The sequence below is a fragment of the Fundulus heteroclitus genome, chromosome 21 (assembly GCF_011125445.2).
Source record: "Fundulus heteroclitus isolate FHET01 chromosome 21, MU-UCD_Fhet_4.1, whole genome shotgun sequence".
Taxonomy (NCBI): Eukaryota; Metazoa; Chordata; class Actinopteri; order Cyprinodontiformes; family Fundulidae; genus Fundulus; species Fundulus heteroclitus.
Window position 1 is genome coordinate 19,956,768 of NC_046381.1, and position 27,754 is coordinate 19,984,521.

Consider the following 27,754-nt stretch of genomic DNA (forward strand, 5'->3'; position numbering starts at 1 on the left):
GAAACCTGTAAAAAAAAAATCCTTTATGGACGATGTTTTGTACATTTAAGTGTTGAAAAACAAAATTTACACCAATCAGTTTGTATGTTTTATAGTGATAAGATCGTTAAAGAGAACCAGGAACTGGCGTCGATACGGAAAAGCCAGATACAACTCAGGTTACAAGCAACGTTGGGCTCTCTGTAGATTTCAATTACCTGATTGTAACAAGTCAGCACTCCAGTGGCATAGATTGGGACTGTGGCTTTGGTCAGTATACCATTTCCTGCTGAGGCATCTGAAAGCAATGAAGTCAGAACAAAACAGATTGTCAAGCTCCCTTATAACCCAAGTTACGTGAGCTACGTAGAGTGGAGGAAATTATATGAAACAATTACACCTAATAATAAAGTAGTATTTCTGTAAACGACTGCATACTGCATATTCTTGAGGTACTGTAAATCCTCAAACTATTACATGGATTCAATACACAAGTAATTTTAACATGCTTTTTTTGGTTCTTGGTTGAAAAAAAAAAGCAACAACATACATTTATGGGGCGAGGATTCACAGTATATCATATTTTAGTTCCCATTTGTAACCATGACTTGGTCTGAAAGAAATGTGGCCTGATTATACAATATATTATTGTGGTATTACAGAAACCCACAGAATGGGTCACATGCTATGTAAGGATCAGGATGACCTCAACACTGACAGGGTTTCAGAAGAAAAGACATTTCATAAATGGCTGCAATACCAAAGCTAAATGACTTGGCAGCTAAAGAGACCAAGGGCCCAGTTATAACTACAGAAACATGTCAGGAATTAAAAAAAATAAAACAAGAAAGAAACAAAAAGAAGGGGAACACCCAAAACTGACTCCAAATAGCTTGTTTACATCAATTGTGTCTGGAGTCTAAACTCCACCTATCAACATTCTCCTCAGAGAGCTAAAAGAATAAATAAATCTATAACCAAAAAAACGAGGGAAAGTAAAAGCAGCCCTTACCAACGTTTTCTTCAGAAAGTCTGAGAATCTCCTGGAACTGTGGTTTCACCTAAACAAGCAAACGGCACGGTAAGTCCATGTCATTTATTTATTGTGGATTGTAGAAAGATAAAACTAATAAATTAGCTGTAACCCCCTGACGCTGTTTTAAAAGACAATTAGAGCCTCCTTTCAACCTGAAAGTCCCGGGATTTAAGTATTCTGGATTTCTTTTTTTTTTTTTATGAGGGTAAAGGAATCCAGAGTAATTTGCGGGCTCTATGTTTTCACTGCTCGGAAAGGTCATGGAAACGCATCTAAAATCAGCTCAAGGGAAAGTTGAGAAGAAAGCCGCACTACACCTCCACTCCAATGGGTGGCGCTGATAAAAAACACTTAAACAATAAATACAAATCTTGTATTAAGTAAACATCTTTCACCTAGCAAACATCACAATGTAAACACAGATGTGAAGTTGTAAAGCCTGAACATTTGCTTATTTTGTTTTGGTTTAATTCAAACATTGGGGAACTCCAGACCGTTGTCTCAGGCACGCAGTTAAGGTGAGCGAATCAGTCGCTCCCAAATTTACTCTGCTGCTCTTCAGTAAGACATGGTTAAATAAAACTATCCTGTAATGAAGCTTGACGTTAATCTAAACCAAAACGATTTGGTCAGTGACAAATGAAATGCTGAAATATAAACCGCGACATATCATCTGAATTACGTCTGAGTTTAACTTCAACTCATCTGGGAAATGCTCGTTGGGTATAGAGAGCCCCGACTGCCCTGTCAACGAGGCTCGCTGGCTATAACCAGAAAAGTCCTATAAGTCCACTTCTTTGGTTCAGACCAAAAGTGGACTTTAATTGTTGTCGTTTGGTGCAGTTTGCTTTCACATTGTACTTTTTTCAAATGAACAAGTGAACTATAACTAGGGCAGGGTTTAGCACAGACCCAGAAATGGAGGAAAACTATTATGGAAATCCTCTGTTTTGCATATTTGTGCTGTTATTACAGCTGCTAAATTATTGTGAGTGTCAAGAGCACTCACAATTTTGGAATGGCATTGAAAATGCGTCCTGCAAGCCAAAGGAGTCCCACAGCATGCAGGCAACAGCGTTGCTAAGCAACAGGTATGATTTCAGCACTATGGTCCTTGCTTTGGTGGCTTGTTAGGTCCATAGAGGCACATGTCAGGTCGGATCAAGGCCGTTTCGTATTCACACAATAAGCAAATCTCAATGGAGTCTATATGGAAGTGGACCTCGACGCCCTCAAAAAGTGGGATACACTCTGGTTGATTGGTCTGGGCCAGGATTTGCTTATCTCACGCCTGTATAAAAGCTCAGGACCAGGAGGGGAAATGAGCTCTTGTCTGTTTAAAGCAGACCAAATGTGGCAGGTGTGAATACATCCTAAAAGTCGTACCCCCTGACCAGGATCCTTTATCCAGGAAAGTGTGGACCAGAGAAATTTAAACTACTGTGTCAAAATGCATGGAGGGTTTTCAAAATCCACGGTAATGGCTGAAAGTCCCTGAAATGTAAAAAGGACCAAGGTAAAATGTTTACATGGGATATTTTTATTGCAACAATAATAGGGGACTACATTTAGATGTGAAATTTATAATTATATTTATTTATGTAGATACGGTTCTCAACTTAATGGAAACACTGAGACCTTCATAAAATAAGGAAGCAAAGGAAACTTTAGAATTGCCTCTCAGACAACTTAGCATAGTGTTTAAGCTTGGTAGGCGATTGAGCTTTACCTTAGTGTTGGTAAAGATTTTGCCAAACGTGCGACAAAACCTCCAGAAAAAGCGAGAGAACTCGTGAACACAGGTTGAGGAGGTCACATTGATGCGACCCACGATGTCTATGAGTTGAGGAAGGCTAGAGAGAGAAAATACAGACATGAATTAACTACATCATTTATTTAACCATTTCAATACAATGTTTCGTAGGCATAGATTTTTGAAAACAGCTTGTGCTAAAGTATTCATGCCGCTTAAACTTTCTTCATTTTGTAATGTTACAGCTACAAAGTTCATTGAATTTCATTGGGAATTTATGTTAATTTCTCTGAGGTAAGACATGTTTGACATTAAATGCTGACGTGTGGATGGCTTACAGCTGGTTGACCACCCACAGGAGGCTTTCCCAGCCAGTGGTTCCCTCATGCTCTAGCTGGTGGTCATAGAGGAGCAGCAGCGAGCTAAGCAGCTCTCTGCTTCCGATGATGATAGCCATGTCCTGGAGAGGAGAGGCTGGCCTTGGGAACCGGGTCACTAGAAGACGAAACAAGGTACGGAAACAGACAAACGCCGCTTATTCATCCCAAAATTCGGCTGAGGTTTCTGTTGACCTCCCGCAATCTTTGTTGAAAGAAGCATCTGTGGATTTGGGGCCGTTTTACCTTCTATTGAGGGTATGTCTTCGTGGGGTTTGGCTCTGCTGGTGAAGGGTGCGTTCTGCAGCACCACGGCAAACAGAGGTGGGATAAGGGACTGAAGAGCCGACAGAAAAACGTGCAGCTTGTGTTCGTCCAGACCATGTTCTCCCTGCTGTGGGGAGAAGTCTCGGTCAGAATGGAAAGCAAACTACATCCGACGAATACCAAATGCAGAGGATTTGACTCAAACGACACGCAGAAACTCACTGTGAGCAGTTTCTCTATACGAGCCAGCAGAGAAGGAATGAGTGCAGTGTGCAGGGTGCCAAGCTCTGTGGTCCAGGCAGCGAAGGCAGGGATGAAAACCTGGTGGACTGCATTGACCACCCGCTCTGACGGGTCCCCGAGGGAGAGGAGCATTAACTCAAATCCCTGCAATGAACAAAACAGCGGTGTCTCAAAAGTCCTTCAACAAAAAAATAACTGATTTACATTCCTCTTTCCAAGGGATTTACCTGAGCGTACTTGTCAGAGTCGTCAATGTACCCCATTATAATGGCCAAACTTTTGACCACAGCCTCTCTGACCATGTCAGCCTTGTCCTCAGCAAGCATCTGTTGCAACATAGACAACACCAAGGAGCTACGAATTTCCTTCTAAGAAAAAAAAAAAAGACAAAAGGAGGAAAAAAAGTGAGTTTTTAAGTTATACTTTAACCTACAGATTCTGTTTTTGAACTCTGCGCACAGTAGAAACTTACAGGCAGGTAAGGTGCTAAGGCTCCACAGGCTTCAGCCACCAACAGCCTCCTTTCAGGGTATTTGTGGTTAATCTATGGAGACCGAATGTTCACAGAGAAATGGTAAACGTTAAAAAAAGGAAACCAGACACAGACGGGAGTGCCGACGCAAAGGAATGGAAACAACTTGAGTGTCATAAACACGCTGACCCTGTGGAAACCACAATTTATCTTTGCAGAGTCTCAGCCTCCGGACGGCTAGCAGCGGCCATTGCCACGGCGGCGGGGTTTGTTTATCATGGCTGTGGTTGCACAGGTAGCAATAAAAACAAAACTGCTCTCTCATTTATGCTAGGGTCTCTTACAAAGCATCGAAAGAAATTTCCATAATCAGAGAGCAGCACTAAATTGTAACTGTAATCAAGTGAAAAATCATAACTTTTGACCATTTTGAACATTAATATAGTTTAAAAGAAAAGAGGAAATACATACATGCAGTTATGTGATGGTTGACTTTGTCAATTACTAATATAACTTGAGACATGCATATAGTGCCTCAAACCCCTTGAGCTTTTTCACATTTAGTGAGCTTACGAAAATCAACTTTCATGTTTTCACATACTCTCCTTCACATTATGCTATAAAGCAGAACCAAAATGAAACATGATTTGCGACGGCAATAAGAACCTGATAGTTTGGTGTACAAATGCATTCGGTCCGCTTAACTCTGACATCTCTAAAAATAAATCCAGTACAAACTTTAGAAGTCACCAAAATTAGTAAACATGGTACACTAGTGAGCTATCTAATCAATTCGAAATCTCCTGAGTTGAGCATTGAACAATTAGTCACCTGAAAACGAGAAGAGTATGACTCAACTGCAGTCCTACCAGGACATGGTCAACCGAGGAGAGCATTGATCAGAAGTTAGTACTTTGCTTAAAGGTATAGTGAACGGGATCATCTTATCTATTGGTGGTCCCACATGCCAATCACCGCGACGCGCTCACCTAACGTCAGTGTGCGTGCTCACTCTGTTAGTTTCCTCTTGCTGCACAATTCTAGTGTTTATGTATCCAGTGAGCTTCGGTTTCAGCCTTTGAAAATGTCTGAGAGTCACAAGAAGCAAACTGTCTTACAAGTTTATGAGAGGAAGAGGAAGGCCTCAGAAGAAAAAACAAAGACCAGAGTGGATTTGGGAGATTTTTTGACATGATCCCCTTGAGGAGCAGAAGAGCAGGTAAGGCGGTCTTATGCAGTTATTCAAAAAGTGACTTCTTACCTACATTTCGCAAAAACCGTCCACTATACCTTTAAGGCCATCCAGGGAACACGGAAAACATGTGGTAGAAGGTGCTCTGGTGAGAGTCTAAAATTTAACTTATCACCAGAAAAAAAACACCGCACTTCACTCTGGGCTCATCATTTCCACCGTAAAAAATAGTGGGGGGAGCATCATGCTAACGGGGATGGTTTACTTTTTGGTGGACAGGAAAGCAGCTCAGAGTAGACGGATAAATGAGTGAGGCTAAATACAGTGCAAAACTGCAAGATGGCTTATAAAACATGGGTTTTTAGTTGCATTTCCAAAAAAAATAAAAACGGATGCTGCTGTGTATGGGAGGCAAATCAAAAGTCCTGGGGCAATCAGGAGCTGAATCATCTCTGGTGAAGGTCACTAATGATATTCTCATGGCCTCAGATAATGGACTCGTGTCTATACTTGTCCTGTTAGATCTCAGTGCTGCATTTGATACAGTTGATCACAATATTCTCCTACAAAGACTTGAACATACTGTAGGGATTAAGGGGAAAGCATTGGGCTGGTTTAAATCTTATCTGTCAGACATATTCCAGTTTGTTCATGTTAATAATAAATATTCTTCAAACTCTAGGGTCACTTGTGGAGTACCAAAGGGTTCAGTCCTTCGACCAATTCTCTTTACTATATATATGCTTCCGATTGGCAAAATTATCACACAGCATGGGATTATTTTTCCACTGTTATGCTGATGATACTCAGCTATATTTATCCATAAATCCTGATGAATCCAATCAGTTACTTCGATTGCAGTCATGTCTTGATGACATCAAATGCTGGATGACTTTAAATTTCCTGCATCTAAATTCTGACAAGACAGAAGTTGTAATCTTCGGGCCAGAGTCCTCAAAAAATAAAGTTCTTAATCGATCACTTAATCTGGATGGCATTAACTTGGCCTCTGGTAATGAAGTAAAAAATCTTGGTGTTACTTTTGACCAAGGCATGTCATTTAAATCCCATATTAAACAGGTTTCCAGAGTTTCCCTTTTTCACCTCCGGAATATCGCCAAAATTGGAAACATTCTGTCCAGGGGTGACTCTGAAAAAGTAGTCCATGCATTTGTTACTTCAAGGCTGGTCTATTGTAATTCTTTACTATTACGAAGTCCACAAAATGCAGTTCAAAGTCTTCAGCTGATTCCAGTATGTGGGATTGCTGCAAAGCCATGGACAATGCAGACGACTCTCCCTGTGGCTCTACGCTTCCCCAGGAGTGAATGCTGCTTGTCGGGACTTTGATGCAATCAACTTGTTCCCTTATATAGGACATTTTTGACGAATCTATATACCATAATATGATTGATTTTGACTTTGTAAAGTGCCTTGAGATGACATGTTTCATGGATTTCTGCTATATAAATAAAGTTGAATTGAATTAAAAAGAAGGTCCTGTCAAATTTGGTTTAGTTAGGAAAAGGTTAGTCTCAGCAGTTTACTGCAGGCTCTTAAAGACATCAACTGGGGTCGAGAATTACCTTCCACATCACAATCATGCACTAGTTTGTGTATGTAAATATCAAATATTGTAAGGCAGTGAAATTCAGTGGTATCAATGAAAAAAATAAATAAATAAATAAATAAATAAATAAAGAGTGTAATTTGCTGTGCATGTACTATACCTGCTCCCAACACTGAGGAAGCAGCTCCGCTTCGACCCGAGTGGGACCCACATGTCTAGCGAACGCGACGCAGCCCGTCAGGATCATTTGTCTATGGACACACAAGTGGACGTGCAGGAGAAGACATCAATAGACGACAACTGTATTCCCCCCCTTTATATTACCAGGATCGTAAAATGGGATGAAAATAGGAAATCTACACACTCACCTCTGCTCATCGTCCGGTCTCTTGATCAGGTTAAAGAGGATGTGGAGGAGCTGGTCCCTCTCTTTAGGCTCCGGGTGAAGACATGCAGTGCACAATATGAGGGGAATCAGCTCCTGATGGAGAGGAGAGGACAGACAGAAGAGCTCACGTTACATAAAGCATCTTTTATAAGCAGAGCTTCATGAAAAAAATAAAAATAAATACGGGATAAAAAGTGGTTGGTGGACACTGAGCAGGCCAGTCAATCACTGGAGAAGCAGGATTAGGAGAGAAGGAGGTTGAATTAACTAAAACTGTTAAAGTCACAGGGGCAATACAACACAGGGGTAACTTGGGGAAAATAAAGAGCCCTTTTGTATCGCAGAGACTTGCTTACCTTAAATATCTTGTCTGTCTTATAAGGACTCATTCAGCTCTGGAGTCACACGCACACACATTTAGTGGCACATACTGCAGAAGCTCACAAACTGCATGCACACACCCAGGATATTGACAGACACACACAAATGCACGGCACACAAGCTCCCCTCCAAAGTCTGAGCTCTCTCCTAGAGTTCAGGCAGAGTTCATGGGATCTCCAGCCAGAAGGGAGAGAGCTCAGTTGCCCTTGATAGAGGGCCTCCATGGCCAAACTGCGGTCGGTCCTACATTCCCTACAAACACACCGAAATTAAAGAGTGCAAACAGAGTTAAAAATATTTCTTTTTCTTCCTTTCCGAGAAGATATAATACTTTCCTGCCAAGCTCTTGGGGAGCAAGCAAAAACCTTAAACTAGATGGAAATTTTGTAGAGAACTGGGTAAAGATGGGGTTCTGGTGAGTCACTCGCTCAACGCTAGACCAACCCTGAGACGTAAAGTGCCAGGCTGGCAGACTTTTACAAAGACCAAAATCCAATAATAAAGTATCAGCGGGTGGTTTTAGGTGTCTAATAATAAGTTCGGCATGGGGGAAATCAGTTCATGCGTCCAGTACGTGTCAAGGAGCTTGGTTCAGACTGTCACATTCAATACATTTTCTGCATTGGTTTCTGAGCAGAAACTGTATGCCTAAAGGCCTACAGCACAGCCTCGATTAAATGACTGGAGGAATGCATAAAGTTCATGTATCGGAGATTCTACTATGAACCTTTGCGTTTCCAAGAGACAGACTCCTTCAGGGCGCGAAACAGACTAACCTGACAGGGAACCGCAGTGGGAAGACCCAAGCCCGCAAAAAAAAAAACTGTCTCAGAGCCTCTCTTTAAAAGACCAGACTATAGACAAAATTATCAGAACTTTCATTTAAAAACAGCTTTTGGTGAATTGCTACACAAACGTGTGATGGCAAACAAGGGGTTGGGGTGCGTTTAGCAGCAAATCTGGCAATTAGTGTCTTGCCCAAAAGTAGCAGATGCAGAACGCGTTCTCACATTCATTTACAAACACCAAGAAACTGGCTAGTGAGCAGAATCAGTGAACGCATCATGCCCCAGGACCGTTAGGCCACGAACACGACAATCTTCTTCGGTGTGGTTGCTGTAACTGAAAGTTGGCCATTTTTGTTGATTTTTACCGAGTGTATGAAACGATGAAGCGTCCGTGAGACTCACTCATGCAGCTGCACAGTAACCTATATCATCTGTAAAAGGACTGCTGTCTGACGTTTGACTCAAAAATGAGTCTCATTAGATGTTAAGGACTATTTGCACGCTTTAAGCTTCTCAGGAAGCGTTGGTGGTCAGCGCGGAAACATCATGTCTTGTTTAGTCGGCGTGTTATGGGCTCGACACACAGGGAGCGACGTCGCTCCCTCTCCATTCATTTCCTATGGAACTTATGCGATGAGACGACAATCGCCTGCCCTCCTCCAGCCAAGCGACCGGTGAAATTCATGCGTGTGAAATTTCCAGCTCCTACGCTTGAACGTGCACAGGCTGGCTTGCGACGCGACACAAGGAAATTGAACAATGTTGAACAATGATCCAGATAAATGGGCATTTATCTGGATCAGCCGTGAAGTGCGCCCTTAAAACGATATTCCCCATGCCGTCTCTTTGTCTGTAACATAGGATGAACCCAGTTGCATTTTCCTTTTGTAGAGTAGGCAAAAGTAATATTTCAATCAGTTCCAGCAACATCTTCTGACTCTCCATCTTTGTTGGTCACGGACTGCTTTGAAGATATCAAATGCCCTCCAGTTTCATGACCAAGAAGATTTCTGGGAAAACAAGCGATTCGTTTTGAAACGCTGCGGTCGTTGTCGCATGTTGTCTTGGGTCTCCAGTGAGGTGGCGATGAAAGCCATTAGACGCTCCCCGCGTCTCGAGCTCATTGTGTGTAATCTGTGAGTTTCTCTCATCAAAAAGGTCATTATGGTAACACATAATGACAATAAAGATTGTTTAATCTTGATTAAGACGAAAACAGATAGAATGCACAAATAATTTAATCTTGAAATGTTTTATTCTACCCGCTCAACAATGAACTCAACAAGCATCTAAATTAAGTAATCTGATTTGGAAATTGCTTTACCTTCGTCTTGCACATTTGTATTATTAAAAGTAAAATACAAAATGTACTAACTTTTCTTGGTCATATTTTTTCTGTTCTCTTGACTTTAAGAAATAGTTTTGCCTACTCTCCAAGGACAAAAAACCTCATTGGACATGGGTGACTGTCTTTGAAAATAACAATATCTCTGGAAAAACAGAAGATTGGAGATAGGCCACGAAATTCTCATCGGTGTATAATAACAACCACAATGTAAATCTCTCTGTGTTGTTAGCACAGAATGAAACAGAGAAATAGTTGTTTTGGTACACGACTCCAAAAAGAAAAGCCTGAAGGAAAGTCTGAAATTGGGTGCAATTCAAATTCAAGTTTGACAATCGAGTCCTGTACCTGAAACAAAAACATGATGTTTACTGATTTACAGAGTCTGATAAGATGGCCAGGTGGCAGGCAGCCTGAAACGACTCTCTGTTTCAGGTCAAACACCTTTGGCTTTCAAGTGGGTGTCACGTTTAAACTAAAAAGGTGGGTTTCCGGGCGTGTGGTGGTCGCAGAGTTTCGAGTTGCAAGACAGAAGTGGGAGCAGCTGCATCTGCGTATGAATATACGAGGTAATGATCTTTGAATCTAACCGACACGGAGCAAAGTCCACAAGCCTTAAAAGGAGCTCCAAAGGATTAGTGTGCTGCTGTAATTTAATTTCTCACCAACCTCTCCCTTTGCTTTGTTTACCTTGATTTAGTAAAGAGATTAGGAGCTTCTTAACGGCCTGAGGTCGATTACGCCAGCATTACCAAGGTGATATGCAAAGCAGTGAAACAGGGAGTCAGCAAAACCAGACTTACCTCTTTCAGAAAATTACAACATTTTCTGTATCATGTTCCAACACTTAAATACAAATGCTTTTTATTTGTGAACAATGGACAGATATAAACACAAATCGCATGCAAGTAGTCAGGGTGCACATGTGCCTGTGTCTGCCTTTTTAGCTCGCTGGGAGCAGAGGTTCGTTAATGGCTGAACTATTTCAGCGCCCGTGCCTTTCTTTTCTTTTCATTAGAACTTGTTCTTGAATATCGTGATCTACTGTCTGAGATGAGAAAAAGACCGAAAGCTGATCCGTTCGGATTCAGCAACGCTGAAATGACAATTTACGAAGCCTTGCAAATGAATTCGTACCCCTTGAACCTCTTCACGCGTGTTGGACCTACACAAAGTAGTGAATGTTGCCTGTTTTCCAGCATTTTGTCTGAACAAAATCTGAAAAGACGTAGATTAAAACGCTGCGTGTAGCAGAAGACATGCCCCTCAATGCGCTGCATGGCGAAACACGGCGGTTGCAGCATCAGGAACAGGGAAGTCGGTCAGAGTTTATGCGAAGGATGATCCTGGATAAAAATCCAACGTTGAGCCAGTGAAAAGTTTTCAAAAAATGTTTACAGATGCTCTCCACAACAATCTGACCAGGATTTGTGTAAAGCTGGTAAATGCAGTTTTCCACACCTTTCAGATTTTTTAACTTTTGCTTCACAACTTATTTACTACTTTGCTTAGGCGAATACCGTGTTTTTCCAATAAAATATACAGATGCTTGTGTAACATGACTAAAAATGAAAGGAAAAAAAGGTTAACGGGTATGAATACTTGTGCAAGGCAATCTATGAAATTAGCTTAAATAACATGTTTATATTTAACATACATATTTAGGATTACACAGTTGGTCCAGTTTTTTAACCAAAATAGTGCTTAAACATTGGGTAAAGCTTCAGCAACTAACGCAGGAAAATGAGCAAAGGGGAAAGCAAAAATATAACAGTTAAAGAAAAAAAAAAAAAAATCACACAGAACCCCTGAAAAGCTAAAACTGCTGAACTTTGGCATATATGCACTGCAACGTAAACTTGATGTCTTTTCAAACGGTGCACATGATCGTACACCATCTTATTTAAAGCCAAACAAAAGTACGCAATCATTTTCATGTGAAACATGCCGTATTCCGAGTATAATGCATTGGTGCATTCATAATTGACACATGCCGTAGCATGTATCAATAATAACCTCCTGAGGCTCCCCCAAAGCATTTGCCATAGCAGACTATAAGCGATCCACGGGCGCGGCAATTATTAACTGAACCAGAAGCCCAGAAGAAGGGCTGGGCGATATGGCTTCAGGGTTTCCACTACATGTAATTGATCATTGGGCCCCGCCACGGCAAAATAAAAGCCGCCACACTTTCAGAATGAAGTTTTTTTTTAAATATATGGTAAAACTATGTAAAGCATATGAGATATATTTACCCAATATTACGTATAGCCTACATTTGCACACTTATACTAACTATAATTCGAGTTTTAAATGAATTTAAATATCATGAAGTGTTAAAATGTTTGAGAAAGCAACACCACCTGCTTCTTCCTGTCTGGCTGCTGTGCTGCGCTGCTCTCAGGAGGAAAGGAAAACTAGAGACGACAGTCCTGTGTTGCCCATTTAGCGTCTTTGTTGCTATATTTATATATTTTTCAGACCCCTCTAGCAATTTTATTTCAAAAAGTGACAAGCAACTAGCAACTTTTTTGTTTGAATGGCGACTTTACCGCAGGTATTAGTCATTCTGGAGTCACTGTTTTAAGGCAGCAGTGAGAGCTGCCACGAGACTTTCCACTTCCCTCAGCGCTGTCTCACAGGCACGCCACAGCTGCTGCTGCCTCGTCACGTATATGTAGTTTTTAAAATAGTCTTTTTTTCCCTCTCTGAAACTGTTGCACTAAAACAATTCCTTGAATTTGATTCACACTCAGCTTCAGTCACTTATTCACCTTGTTCACTTTGTGTGCCTCTGATCTGTCTTTTTGGCATTGTCGGTTTTATGTAGTGTGGATTCAGGCAATTTATTAAAAAAATCATTTTGTAAAGGTTATTTTTGGTTCAAAAACACACTTAATCACTATTTTAATAAATTGTCTTGGCAAAAGCTCTCCTACAGCCTGGATCACAAATGCATGAACAAATATGCAAATTAGATGATGTCAACCCCACCCCATTTTATGCCGTTGCTTAATTAACTGTTTTCAGATACAGAACACACAAACCCTGAATTCAAACTCAACCCTTCATTCAACCGTTTTACCAAAATTGCAAGTTTTTAAGAAAAAAAGAAAAAGAAAAAAACACAAGCTATCTGAACTCTGAAGGGTTCAGATTGCTGATTCCTGGCTCTGCATTTGTGATTGGTTGGGAGGATATGATGACTGCAGTATTAACCTCCATGATAGGCTAGAATGCAAAAGGAAGGAAAACTGTTCTATTGGAACTTTTTTCTTTTTTACCACATGTCTATTGATCGATTTTTATTGTTATTGAATTATCGTTCGGCACTATCTGGGAGTTAACCTAAATTCAAAGTGCAACTAAATACAAGCTGTGAAACATGCTTGTAAAACAAGGTGGCGGCCCTGCCGTTGTAATCGATGAAAATATAACTAAATGTTTGCTGCAGGTGGCATTACACAATGAGCTAAGAACCGGCTTTGCTTAACTTGTGTAACTTCAAACTAACTTTAAAAGAAATAAGTGAATTATAGTGCCTCGTATTATGGTAAAAAATGTTTCCTCTTTACAATATTTTGACAATATATTTTCCCAAACATATATTCAGCATTGTGTGCTATTCTCTTCATGGAAGCCTCATGAGTGCATTGGCAAAATAAAATTTAGATTTTCCAAAACTTAAATGTTAAAAAATTGTAAATTCAAAATAATTTTTCGCCCAGCCCTACCTGGTAGTGACGTGATGTGTTTTTTTTCTGCCACCTTGCATTCTGGCATGTTTAGATCTATTGCCTTGGATCCATTGCATGTTTGTATTCCGGGGCCTGATGCGGTTGGTACGTCACAATTACGAATATTCTCGCGATATTTGGATGCCAAGATGGCAGCATCCACGAAAAGCACAGAAAGGGTAAAAATTCTGTTTTTACTCTTGGTACAAAATTAAGAGAGATAATACTTCAAGTCCGCCATTAGATAATGACTGGAAAAATGGAACATTTCCAGGGTTTTGTTTGACTTTAATGTTACTCATCTAGCACCTCTCTACGCAGTTGTAGCTTCACAGGGAGGGTTGTTCATTAGTTGCTCATTTGTCACGTCAGAACGGTTGGGATGAGTGCGTGAAAGACTCACCTGGCAAAGATGTGAAACCATTCTCTAGAAGAGAGGCATGCATGAGAGTGAGAGAATGAGTGAGACGACAAGAGGAAGAGAAATAAAAAACAGTGAAGAGGCAAAAAGCCCAGCAAATGTGAGAGCAATCCAAAGTAGCAGCAGAGAAACGATGGTGACGATAATGACGATGACGACAGGTGAAAAACAAATGCCTCCTTAAATTAGGATGACATTTCAGATCAATAGATGAGACGCAGGACAGCAGGAGATTTGCAGGCCGGGAATATTTACTCGCCAAGTAAACTCTCCAAATCTGTGCAAGAGGATGTGGTAGTCAGGAGAGAACAAAAAGTTAATGTGCTTTGTGCAGATTTTGCAGGTTGAGGTTTCCTCTTCAGAATGCTAGAAACCTCCAACTGGATTCAAGACTCCTCGAAGCAAAAACAGATGGAAGGAAAAAAAGCCAGAAAACCGTGATGCTCTTCAAGAAAACATTAAAACTAAACTTTTCTGCCTTGTTAGATGGCCAACTATAAAGCAGAATCATGGAGATTACCTCAAGTTCAACAAATACTGGTAAGAATATCAAGTCTTTCGCGGTGCGTCTAAAATATACAGACGTAAACAAATTAATCACAATACAATCACGGCTTTATTTAGACCTAGATGTTTAGATCTAGTTCCTATATGCTGTACATAGGCGCAATTTAGCCAGCTCTCCCAAGTGATCACCATGCTTAGTCCTGCTGCTATGTGTGCATCTATTGGATATTAAGACAAGATGCGTGAGATGAATCAGATACAGGGAGGCGAGGAAGAGAAGCACAGAGGGGGCCAGCAGAAGTGGGGAGGGTTTACCTCTCGTTTAGCGAGCAGGACGTTGGGGACGATGTGAGGGAGACAGCGACCCAGCATCAGCATCACGCTCTCCTCGCTGTCTGCTATGCGAGACACCTGGGGACAGGATGGATACGCATCGGTTTCTGCTGCCTTTAAACATATTGATCCTCCTCTGACCGTTCTGGGGCGCTGACCTCTGCTCCGAGTCGACTCTCCGAGCACATTCTGCAGAAAGACAGCAAGGCTTGCTGGAAGGCCGGGGACAGCTTCCTGCAATGGGTGAGAGAAACGTCAAGTTGGAAGCCGCCATTATCGGGGGCGGAGTTGAACATTTGCTCCGAATCCCGGAAGAAGACTGCCGATTGCTCTGGCCGCAAAACGATAAGAGGTCCAGACAGAGCCAAGCGTTCTCGTGCAACTGGGGTCTGCTTTACAGAATAAAATAGATCAATTCATTCTGAACAAAAGACATCACAGCCGTATTGTGATGTGCTCTATGACCTCTAACCTGATATAAAATGGACATGGAGGTTTGGATTATATTTAGGAAAGACAGTTCTACTCAGTTCTGTGATTGTTTAATGTGTACGACCACTTGAAGGTGTTAGAAGTAAAAAAAATAAAGTGCTGAAACAACAATAAAATAAAACATTCTGTATTCTTACAACAAAGCAAGAGTGGCAACCTGCCTTTTTGCCCCAGAGGGCAGCCTGGTCTGTTCATCATGTTTGCAAAGCCAGACACCTACCGGCCTCTAGTGGATATATGATGCAACTACACAAAAATGGGGGCCACACAGTGTTTTATCTCTAAAACCTTTTTTTTGCTAATTATTTACAATCCAGTTAGGGGGAAGAATAAGCATATTATAACCATAGATTTAAAGCATACATAATGTTATATATACAGAAAACAAATCCATTTGAATCCCCCTTTGATTTTTATTAGATTAAAAATTGCAAAAATCACAAACTATGTTTAGTAGAATATTTTGTGTCGAGACGAATAAAGTCCAGGGTGTAAGAACCAATTTTAGGTATTTCCAGCTTTAGAACAGGTGAAATAAAATGAATAAATTACAGCATAACTTCAGAGTCAGTCAGATTATCAGTATTGATGACGAGGAAAAGATGCAGAAGATATTAATGGAATTTGTTTTTTTTTTTTTGCAGAACTTTCCTCTCACCTGTTGGGCTGATCAAACTGGACACGCGGTTGACCTGTAACTTTGTTGCAGGTCGGCTGTTGGGGCTGTGATGTGTTCTGGGCGGCGGGCGAGGCGAGGTCGTTTTCGGCCTCCGACACCCCTCGGACGTCTAGGTACTGACCGTTATCTAAAGAAGGCTGAGGGGAAGAAAAGACGCATTTAAAGGGATTACACCCTGACACGCGTTTCCATAATCTGCGCACACGGTTAGAGAAACCACGCACCACAGAGGAGGAGAGGTTCGGGGAATTCTGGGAGCGCAGCTCCAGAGAGGCCGGGTGCGGAGAGGAGACGCTCTTTTTCAGCGTCTGAATCTCACTGGGAAGCAATTTTAGGGGAAAGAAAACGACAAAGAGGAAATTAGCTCCTGGTAATTGAAATAGGGACATGTTTTCCTGGCATCATTTAAACAAAGGGGGAAGAAAAAAGAATGAATGCAAGCCTAATCAGCAGCGCAGGCGATGATGTAAAATACTGAGCGCTACGCCGGCAGCTACCTCTGCAGTTTCTTGATCTGCTCTGCGAGGCTCTGCTTCTCGCTGTTCAGGAGGTTCAGCTGGTACTCCAGTTCTTGCACAACTTCTGACTGTTGCTAGAGAAAGTGAACAAAACAACATTGGCAGTTCTGATTAAAACAAACAAACAAACAGTGTGACATACAGTTGTTATATTCTAACATTATGTTATGTTTAAGCAGAAATGTGTCTGAGAAAACAAAACCGTTACAGGCAATAAATTGATTTTATGACTGAAAAGTATCTTCATGCGGTGTGTGTTAAGGGTCACTGAGTTCTTGGTTGGGGCTCCTTTAACAACAAATACCGCATCAACGCATTTTATGCATAGAAGCAATCAGGCTGTGGTTCTGCTGAGCGTTTAAGGAAGCCCAAGGTGCCTGTGGCCTTCAGCTCGTCAACATCGCTGGGTTTGGCATCTCTTCATCTTCCTTTTGATGATATATAGTTTTTTGTATAAGCTTTAGTTCAGGGGAGTTTGCTGGCCAATCAAGCAGTGACCCAATAATCATGATTTTGGTACTTTTGGCAGCGGTTAAGTCCTGCTGGAAGATGAGATCAGCCTCTCCGTGAATCTTGTCCTCTAGAATGTCCTGGTAGATGGCTGCGTTCACTGTGGACTCAAGAAAACACACTGAGGAAAAACCACGTCTTTTTTCCCCCCAGCAGCAGTAACACATTGCCGACACTGCCTCTGGTGTCCGTGTGTATTGGCTCCTGATGCTCTGACTACTGCTGTGGTCCACATCTTGTGAATCTCCACCAAATTCTTGAAATGGCTCAGCGGCACAACTCTCAAGGCTGCGGTTATTCGTGCTGCTTGTGCACTTTTTTTCCTCCACGATCTCTTCCTTCCACATAACTTTCCTTTAACAGACTTGCATTCAGCACTCTGGACAGCCAGCATCTTCTGCAATCACCTTACGTGGCTTACCGTCTTCATGAAGGGAGTCAGTGAATGATGTCAGCCAGTGATGGGTTGATGAGGCGTCATAAAGCGTTTCGACACATTGCCAAACTGTATTGATACTGTGCCGATACTGTGTCACTGAATACTGACACCTGCTGGACATTAAAAACCCCTACAGGCAACCTGGTTGACAGAGTTAACTGACATTGATTTGATGACCAAGTATACACAATAATACAATTTAAATCATTGTATGTTGCATTGTATTATTTTATATTTTCATTTGAATTAAACATATATTTGATTATGCTTGTGGACTGGCTTTTTTATTTTTTTACACATTTTTTGCTGCCATGTCTTTTTTTTTTTCCATGCTCATGTTCAATGGTTGATCGGGCGCTGTGTTTAGTTACCCGACTGATATCATCTGTTCTTAAATCGGACATGCTGAGTATGACAAAGGGAGGAAGAACTACTCAGAGTAGCAGCTTTCTACTCAATGTAGATCAGCAGTTTTTTTCTGAAACGACGCTCAGAACAAAGACGCACAGCGCAAACCACCCAACCATAAAGGCGTCTGCCCAACCCATCAGTGGTGCGCTCCGATCAGCACCTGGCGCTCACTGAGCGAGACTGTGGTACAACACCATCACACCAGAGTTGCAAAATGGTTAAAAATGAACCATTATTAACCGTTATTTTGTTTACAGTTCAGCTTGGATTTTATTTACTGTGCATCATTGCTTTGCTGTGCGCACTGAATCCAGATGCTGTGCGCGAATGCACACGCGTGCAGCTTAGAGGGAACAGAAACAGTTTGGCGCGTCAGTCAATACGAAACAGTTCCTGTATCGGTCACGTGACTTTCCCGTGTCGATACGCGCATCGACACGGGTTTTGCTCTATGAGCTCGACACATGCGCCGACGCATTGGTGTTGCCGGACCCAGCAGTCTTCAATGCGCCTGTGTCGAACTGAACTACATTTCTGTAAATTAAAATGTCTTATCGGGTTTAGGTTCCATTTTAATTTCCAGAATATAAATGAATATAAATGCCTTTTTGAACTGAATTACTGTAATAAATTAGCTTCTGATGGGATTCTGCACCTGTTCCAGTGCAACATTGCACTAAGTTGACTAAAGGTGTGCCAACACCGAACACGAACAAGGCAAATTTTACGCATTGATTGCTTGCCGTTGGTCGCTTCAGATTTACGTCTCGCTCTCGCAAACAATTCGCGCTGACAAAGCTCTGACAGCGCAGCGAAATTTCGCCCAGCTCGTTTCGCCCAGCTCGTTTCGCCGCGACATCTAATCGGAGGAGCGTGTATCCGCTTGCTGGTTCCTCCTGTCTGTTCAATTCACCAATAGCGGACAAGGATTTTACTGAGCGAGTCACGGTGCTGTACGTGATGTGGAAAGACAAAAAAAAAAAAAAAATTGCGTTGCTGCCCCTGGGTCCAGCAGATCCTCCAGAGAAGCACCCGGTTCGGCGAGTACCACCGGCTGGAGCCGCGTCTTTCCCCAGCAGGAGGAGCTGCTGCCCCGCGTCTGCAGACGGATAAGGCGCCTGCGGTCTGTAAATCCAGCTTTGCTCAACAAAAATATAGCTTAATGTCTAAATAGGTAACATACAAGAAACATTTTCATACTTAAATAAATGGACGAGGAGAACACACTAAAGTTCAGATTGTTGAACCAGAGTAAAAAAGGCGCGAGTGAAACGAACGCGCCTTTTTCCGTGTTCGTTGTGAACGCGCCTTTAGAGAACATAACGTGATTACGGATATACACAGAGAAATGCGTATATACCTGCTGCGACAGGTCAGGCTTCTTTAGCGGCTCTCGGCCAATGCAGTTTCCTGGAAGATCACCGAAAGCCACCCCGACCGACGCATCCGCCTTGTCTCTGGGCGAGGAGAGCGAGCTGCCGCCGTTCCTGTAGAGCTGCAGCAGGTCGGGGGGTTTGGGGATGTTGAGGCCGACGTCGTCCCACAGTTCGAAGTCCTGGAAACGAATATGAAACAGAACAAGTAGAAAGTACTCGGTTTTTGCCTTCGTTTTTTGCCCTCAAACACACGACAGTGAAATATCCACACAGCTGATCTGAGCCAGGGAAAGTGTTGACAGTCACCGGCTGGTAGTTTTTCTGTTCCTTCAGAATAAAAACACAGATACAACGCTTGAGGTGATATAGCCTGTAAAGACGAAGCGTGCGGGAAAAGCCTTTACCTGATCATCATTTTCATCGGAGAAGGTGATGGACGAGAGTTTGTATTCATTTTTTAATAAATATTCATTCACAAGAAAGTTTAAGGCTCTTTTTTCCAGGGGGCGTATGGGCTCCTGATGGAGGAGGACAGAAAAAAAACAAAAAAAAAAAAACAGGGAGTGAGTTTAGCTCACGCTTCTCAGGTCATATATTACAGGGGTGTAATCTCTTCCTTTTTTTGTTTATGTCGGCAGATTCCCTACCTGGATTTCAGGACTCGACTTGAAGTTTTTCCTCTCCTGAGACGGCACTTCGCTCTCTGAGGAATTGGGAAAAATTAGAAGTTTTTGAACTGGTACAGAGGATGCGCTTTCTCGTAGTACTTCGGAAAACATATAAAACTAAATAAATAAATAAATGCAAAAAAAAAAAAAGTGGGAGAGGGAAAGAAAACTGGAAGAAAAAGGATTGAGGTGGAGAAGAAGATAAAAGTACGCCACACCTGCTGCCTGAGTCAAGTTGGCGCGCAGAGCCTGAATGGTCTCCCGTGCTTTCCGTAGCTCAAACTCCAGCACTGGACAGGAAATGACAACACACACAGGAAGTGGATCCAACCAAACACAGGGCACAAACAAAAACAAAAACAAAAAAAATAAACAAAGATGGGGCATTTGAAAATATGACACTGAAGGTCAAATGAAGCAAAAAATAAAGAGCATGCAAATCATGAGTTTTAAAAAAAAAAAACTACAAAAACAAAACGCATGCAGCAGAGAATCAGGGTAAACCTGTTTGCAGGTTTGTATGACAGGCAGGTGGTTTTCCTGCCAGTCAATGCACAGATGTGCCCTTTTTTTGTAAATGGAGGTCAATTTACCTTTAATTTCTTTTATTTTTACTTTCTCTAATCTAGGAGCTGTCTGACACTAGGCTTCTTCCTGGGCAGACGCACAATTGCTCTCAAGCCACTCGAAGGACGAACGCCGCTCAGGGGACTTGCTCTTCACAGATTATAGCACAACTGTATCAACAAATCAGCTCTCAGTTAAAAGAAATAGGAGTCAAATTTCCATTCGGACAAGATTAGGTTCTTGTTGCTGAATCATTTTAAAAAAAATGTTAGTGAAAGAAGAAAAAAAAGCGTCCACATGAGCACGCAGTTTCTGGCATTTTACAGATTAGAAAGATTTGAGGATAAAATCCTTTATTTGCAGCCTGAAATACAAGCTTCTAAACTAAGACTGAAAAAAAAAAAAGGAACAAACAAGATCTTAACACACTTCAGAGTCAGAACACACGCAAAAAGTAATAAGCAATGGAGCAGGGAAACAGTGTTGCATATCTGTGCACTGAAAATCTGCATTTTGAGCGGATTGGTCGTAGCTGACGACAGTGCTTTCTGGAATACCAAACAATTTCTTTTATAATCGCAATCTAATCGACCGTTTGACAGATGAAGAGTGCACAGGTTGCAATCTGAACAGAATGGAAACCCATGAACTGAGTAACGGAAAGAGTTAAATAAAAAATAAAAAAAGGGAAGGGGGGGGGTCAAATAAAAACAAAACAAAAAGCTAGTCTGGATGGAGTGACTTGTCCAGAATTTCACTGGGGTTTGATCAACGTCAGGAGAAAGCCAGAAAACCCAGAGTCAGACAGCTGGGGGGGCAGGCGTTTTAGCGAGGACAGCACTTTGAGGGGGATGGAAATAGGACGATGGGGTTGGGGTCAATCTGGTGCATGTACGTGTCTGTAAGTGAAATGATTACAAAACAAGCCTTGCTTGTGGGTGTGAGCTGGAGCCAGAATCTCTGCTGCATGGTTTGACTACATCTCTGTTCTGCAATGTGTCTGGTTTCTACCACGTAATAAAAGCCCCAAACCAAACGGAAACCATCCCTCTTATCTGCGACATCTACAGATGTGTCGAAATAAATTTAGTTCATTCATTTCAGTAATTTGAATCGAGTGAAACGCTTGTGGAATCGTTACACAACTAGATATGTTTCCATCATTAGACATATTACAATTACAGTATTTCCCAATTAGATACGTCAAGGGTTTATTTCTGTAAATCTTGATGATTATGGCTTAGAAGCAAATGAAAACACAAAACTCAGTTTCTGAGAAAATTGGGATTTCACATAAGACCCTTTAACAAATATATGACCTTTGACACAGAAATGGGATTGTGTGACCACATTACACAACAATTGACCTGAAGAGATGAACGCAGACAGTCACTGACACCGTCCACACTAAACAAGCTGGTCGTTCAGAGTGCTGCATTTGAGTTGTGGTAAGTTGAGTGGCAGGAAAAGGTGTGGTAGAAAAAACCCCCAAAAAAAACAAGACAACATCAGAAGTGCCCTAATGCGTACATTTGTTAACATTTAGCTTTGTGGAGATGCTGATTTCATTCTCCAACAAGAGTGGGCACGCCCTCACACTTGTAAAAGTACCATTACCTGGTTTAATAGCCATAGTATCGATGTGACTGATTGGTCAGCAGACTCCCCTAAATCCCCCCCCGAGAATCTATGGTCTGCAAGTCGATGGGAGACAGCAGATCAAGCGCTGCAGATGAGCTGCAAACGGCTATTAAAGCCAACTGGGCTTCCTAACATCTAAGCAGAGCCACAGGGTCATGGCCGCCGTGATACGCCGCACTGATGCAGAAACTCGTGCAAAAGGCGCCCTTGGCCAGCTGCCGAATGCGTACGCTGTATAAATATATGGACACACTTTTCAAAAGGGTCAACATTTCTGTGTCAAAAGCAGCTGTTTTAACTCAAATTGGACAGCTTCATCTACTGCAAACCATAATTAGCAAAAAGAACAGAAGTAGGAGCTTGAATACACCACTGCGTGTGAAATGAATCGATATACGCGTTTCACATCGAGATTGAATTGAACCAAATGAACTTTCTGATAACGTCGGAATTTATTCCGATGCACCTGTTTTGGACAATGTCCCGCTCTTCCACCAGAAACTAGAGCTGGCACATTTGGGGCCAGGTGCCCACCATGGTGGCAAGAAGAAAACGACTGACAGCTCATGTTAAACCTTCTATTTCTACACATTGTAGACGGCTAACAAGTAGCGCCTTGATGAAAAAAACTCTATAAGATCAAGACTACATGAAAATAACATTGGTAGCGACAGAAACAAACAGTAGTCGTCTACTTTTTTTGTTTGTTTTTTTACGATAAAAAGGATTTGATTTGACTAATTCCTCATCCTCAGTATAATTGCTCATCCCTTTGCCTCTTGGTTAATACCTGAGCCGGTGCATTTGAATGTAGAGCTGAGGGATGATATCCTGTTAGCGGCAGACGCAGTTAGAAATCGCTTCTGCTATGAAATGTGTCGACAGGGCCAATTTAAAACAAAAAAACAACAGGTAGACGTGTCAAAAATACCACCGGCTGACAGCGCAGTGTGACAGCTCATACGAGGAGCTCCGACGCCTTACCCAGAGTCCAGAAAATAGAAACAATGGATGTCTGACAGGGACCCACATCGGCCTATAAAACGGCTGTGATTAAAACTCCTACCCTCATTCAGCGTAGAACTAACTCCAAAGGTCTGGATTGTTGGACATCAAGGCAACGTTCCCTGACAAGCAGTGAGACCTGCACGCCCGCATCAGGCTCATTAACCAGACTCTTTATGTCTCTCTGCGGTTTTAGATTTCCCCACGGTAAGCAGCCGCCGGCGCTTGGGGCCCTGAAAGTACGGTTCATCTTACCTGCCACCCGTTCGTCTGACTCCCGGTTGCCGTCATCCGAGTACCGTGCAAAGTCCAGAGAGTCCAAGGTGCTGATGCTGCCCACTCGGTCTGCGGACAAAAGGCAGACACGGAGGCAGCAGTGAGACGGGAGAAGAAGCGACGGGCACAGATCATCTCAAAGCTCACAGGACTTAAGAGCGCGGCGGGGAATTAGGAAAGGTGCTTGAGAGACACCGCCTTAGGTACGCACGCTTACCTCTTGAGAGGAGGAGCACTCTCCATCACACAATAAAACAGATTAGCATCAGCACATCTGTAAAGGCTGCTTCATCTGAACTTTAGAGCAGAGCTCAGTATAAACCGACCGGAAGGGACATTTCCCCCCAGAGTCTGGTAAAATGCAGACAGCTTAAAATCAGTAGAAACGCCCATAAAGACGCAACCTCAACACTGTCTAGAGAGGAAGGGGAAAACTATTTCAAACTTTTGAGAAGCAGATGAAGCTGATAAATAAGCACAGTCGGGCTCACGTTACACTGAGCTCGGCCGCCCGCTTTGCCTCGTCAATGGTGTTGGCTTTCTCTTCCGCTGGAATGCCGGTGTTAGATTGGCCTCGTTTGTTCTCCAATAGCCGCAGACGGCAGAAAAACAAGCTGAATGTAGATACGCAGGCCTAACAAGCCCAGCTAACCTAGCACAGGCTAAGTGACATCGATGCGTCTTAAACACAAAGCGGTCTTGTTTACTAAATGAAAGCTTACTTTGACACCAGAGGCTGAAAATCTCCATACATGGGCACATCTGAGGCAATTGAAACGGCCTAAAAACTATTATTGTAGTTTGAATTAGGGTTTCTCAAAGGTTTGAATGTCTTCAGAGTCAGTGTTTGAATTATTGCAATGATTGTTCAAATCAACACGTGCAAAATAGCGATCGGAAAGGACTGCTTGGATGTGATGTAGTTGGTTTGGGCAATATCTTGAGAATTTTAAAATATCAAGATTAAAAAGAGAGATTAGATGTTTCGCTTGCATCGAGAAGTTCTATGTTGCGTTAGAATTATGCTTTTATGTAGTCCAGTCGGTTATTTTTCAGCCATTACTCATATTTATCTACAGCTGTTTGTTAGAAAATGTGCCTGTGAGACATTTGGGATAGAGCTTTGATCCAGAGATGCTGTTTTAGAATGACTTTATGAAAAGAAAAACATATCGAGATAAATATTGCATATTCGGCATTCGGACTAAAAATATCAATATTATTTTTGGTCCAGATTGTCCAGCCCTACAATATAGGGAATTAGATTTCAAGAATCAGGCTCCATGCCTATAATAAATCTGGCCAGGCGGATGGAGTAAGACAAAATGTGGCTTAACTGAAACAGATATTATCATTTTAATAATATCGCTATTGAACGCATTTCTAATACTATGCAGCCCTGTTCTAAATTCTGTGGTGACGCTCTAGCTAAAAAACTGTGTGTTCTACGCGAAAATGTAAATTTATCACATATTTGACTGTAGGAAAATAGAGATTCGAAAAAGGACACACGCCCAAGGTCCTGTGAGCCCTCATTGAGAAGCGTTTCATCATGTGATGGCAGTAATTCACTGAAAATACAGAGTTTGCAGGCCTGCACATTTCAAATACACAGAAAGTCTATGAATGGAAGAAAAAGCATTCATTCTTTTATAGACCTGGTCTGGTGATCAGACGGTAAACCAGCGTCCAGTGGAAACCCAGAATTATTTAAAAGAGAAAAGGTTCAGACACAATGCCAGGATGTAGCCAACAAGCTCACTGTTTAGGCAAGAATAGCTCTGGTTTACAATGTTAACTAGCATGGGGCACATTTGGAACATGTTATAATGAATTTGCAGACAAGAAAGTTGAATATTTGCACATTCGTGCTTCCGTATTAAGATTAGTAAACATACTTCAAAGAAGATTTTGGGAGAACTGGAGGAGTCTGGGACCGGTAATATAAATAAACAGTGCTGTGGAAAGCCATTTACCCCCCACAGACGTCATCCGTCTTTGTCACTCATGGCACAAGAGTAAACATATAAACGCAGTTTTTCAATAATTTCATTGAGGCAAAAAGATTTCCATGCCAAACCAAGCCTTTAAAAAAAAAGTAATAGCATCCCTTGTAAAATCAGAATGTCATCAACCACAAATTTAGAAATCTGAGTTCATTACTGAGTTTATTCTCAACGTTCCCTGGGATTTATGGGAAAATATTCTGTGGACCACTGGAACAAGTGTGAACAACACGATCTAACACAATTTCTCAGAAAAAGAAACTCACCTTAAGATCAAGCAAACACGGGTTATGAAGTTTGACAATAATCCAAAGCACACCAGAAGGTCTACTTCTGAATGGAAAAAAAAAAAAAAAACTTTTTTGGAATTGCCTAGTCAAGACTACAAAGCAGCTAACGTTGTCCAAAGAAGGCCAGGCAATAATTCCTCCCGGTGAGGTAAAAAGGTTCATTGCCATTTACTGCGAAAGCCAGAAGGTTGTCATGGGTGACAAAAGCAGTTATTAGGTTTAGAGGGCCATGACCTTTTCCTTAAAGAGCCATATTGGTCTGGATCATTTTGTCCTCCAACAAATGAAATCACAGTTTGGAAATACCTTTTAACAGCCCCGTAGTAATATCTCAACATGATGGTTCTGCCCAAAAAACAAGGTTCGTTTTCCAACCTCACAAAACAAAAGAAAGGCTTTCTCTCTTGTAATTACAACCAGTTTATTATCAATATATCAACAAAGAAGAATATTTGCCATCTTTTTATTTGCAGTATGTTTTGGGTAAGCTTCTCAAATCTTATTACTGTAAATAATATACTAAAAAGTAGTATTGCACCGATGCCAATTTTTGGCCCCGATACCGATACCTGACTGTGCAGTATTGGCCGATACCGATACCATCTGTTTGAAATGTATGTGTGTGTGTGTGTGTGTGTGTGTGTGTGTGCGTGTGTGTGTGTGTGTGTGTGTGTGTGTGTGTGTGTGTGTGTGTGTGTGTGTGTGTGTGTGTGTGTGTGTGTGTGTGTGTGTGTGTGTGTGTGTGTGTATATGAAGAACTGCATACTATTTAGGGTTGTACAACGTTTTATTGCCCACCTGGAATGGGTGACAATAGTTGAATAAACTTTTGGCTCTCAAAGGCCAAAATAGTGCGACATTTGTGAAATTCTAACATGTATAATAGTAGTGCAACAGTAAGACAGTAAAATTACATTAATAATTGAATAATCTCTTTTAAACCCTGAGTTTTGGCTCTCAAATGCCAAAATAGTGCCACTTTCATGAACTTATATAACATGTGTAATACTAGTCAGGAGAGAGAAGGCTGCGTTCAAGTGACATACAAACATCAAAATGGTATCGGTGCCCTATTTGTTGGTACTCGCCGATATCAATACCATTTTAGTGCTGGATCGGGGCCCCGTCTGATACTGGTATCGGTGCAACACTACTAAAAAGTAAGCACCTCTACATAGACACTTTGAAGCTTAAAGGCATCTAAATGTATGAATTTGGGCTTTAAACAATGATTTAAAAACAAGATAACTGCCATCAAGGTGTTTTTTTTTTCATTCAGGATTTCATTTTACAAAGAATCATTGTACATTTTGTTTTAATTTACATCGAGACATCCCTTAAAGGGAGCTCGTCACGTACTATGACTTTACGAAATTCTACTCGTGTAGCTCACTCCGGATGCATACAAAGGTTTTCCGATCAAATCTTCGCACCCTGTTGGCTTATTATATTTTATTTCTGTGTTTTCCTCTTTGTTCTGGCTCCATTTGTTAGTAAATAAAGCGCTTTTCTGTATACTTACAGTTACAAGACCTCATGACCGGAAGTATGACATTGTGCATGCACGCAACGAGTAAACGAGTTAGCAAGGTCCAGCAGAGGTGCGGAAGAAAAAAAAAAAAAGTTAGTAACCCTAACCCTGCAGATCGGGTTAGTCTTCGACCACGCCTAGCTGTCGCTTTACTACGAGGCATTGCTGCACCGTCTACTGGCTCTTACAGTAGTACTGGCGCCTACTGACGCCATCTTGCTTTCTGGTAGTTTCTACGGGCAGACGGCGCAACAACGTTTATGTTTGCGTCTGCTGGTTGTGCCCGGTCCAGGGTTCATTTCAGGCTCAAAAAGGACTAAATAAACACCATCAGGATGAACGATTGGCGTATATGGTTTTATTTGGAGACAAATATGCTTTTCTGTGGGGGTTTTATGGTCATGGTACGTGACTAGGTCCCTTTAAAAAGGCAGAAACTCATATCCTGTCAGGATGTGGCACGTTTAGCTCGGCACAGACGAGGATAAGAAAATATAAAATTGTTTTATAGGAGACTGACCAGAAACCCTCCGCCCAAATAATTAATACACTGTCT

At 41.8% G+C, this 27,754-nt stretch overlaps 1 protein-coding gene across 8 annotated transcripts in view; it reads right to left on the bottom strand.

The window, feature by feature from the left end:
• Window positions 1-27,754, bottom strand: part of relch (RAB11 binding and LisH domain, coiled-coil and HEAT repeat containing) — a 45,975-nt gene that overhangs the window by 14,004 nt on the left and 4,217 nt on the right. For 4 of the 8 annotated variants that reach the window (XR_004927312.1, XM_036124794.1, XM_036124795.1 and 1 more), the window contains exons 2-22: window positions 23,351-23,440; window positions 20,101-20,172; window positions 19,862-19,917; window positions 19,619-19,732; window positions 19,199-19,393; window positions 16,458-16,552; window positions 16,185-16,278; window positions 15,940-16,097; window positions 14,948-15,023; window positions 14,772-14,867; window positions 13,932-13,955; window positions 7,258-7,370; window positions 7,050-7,140; window positions 4,128-4,199; window positions 3,883-4,023; window positions 3,635-3,799; window positions 3,392-3,539; window positions 3,107-3,263; window positions 2,745-2,868; window positions 992-1,040; window positions 198-277 (exon numbers count right to left, since the gene is read on the bottom strand). Coding sequence is in view for 7 of the 8 variants with exons in the window: in XM_036124794.1 (XP_035980687.1) it covers window positions 198-277; window positions 992-1,040; window positions 2,745-2,868; window positions 3,107-3,263; window positions 3,392-3,539; window positions 3,635-3,799; window positions 3,883-4,023; window positions 4,128-4,199; window positions 7,050-7,140; window positions 7,258-7,370; window positions 13,932-13,955; window positions 14,772-14,867; window positions 14,948-15,023; window positions 15,940-16,097; window positions 16,185-16,278; window positions 16,458-16,552; window positions 19,199-19,393; window positions 19,619-19,732; window positions 19,862-19,917; window positions 20,101-20,172; window positions 23,351-23,440 (2,210 nt within the window). In the remaining variant the exon portion in view is untranslated. The remainder of the gene's footprint in view (window positions 1-197; window positions 278-991; window positions 1,041-2,744; window positions 2,869-3,106; window positions 3,264-3,391; window positions 3,540-3,634; window positions 3,800-3,882; window positions 4,024-4,127; window positions 4,200-7,049; window positions 7,141-7,257; window positions 7,371-13,931; window positions 13,956-14,771; window positions 14,868-14,947; window positions 15,024-15,939; window positions 16,098-16,184; window positions 16,279-16,457; window positions 16,553-19,198; window positions 19,394-19,618; window positions 19,733-19,861; window positions 19,918-20,100; window positions 20,173-23,350; window positions 23,441-27,754) is intronic. The other 4 variants (XM_036124797.1, XM_036124796.1, XM_036124798.1 and 1 more) reach the window with 3 other exon arrangements.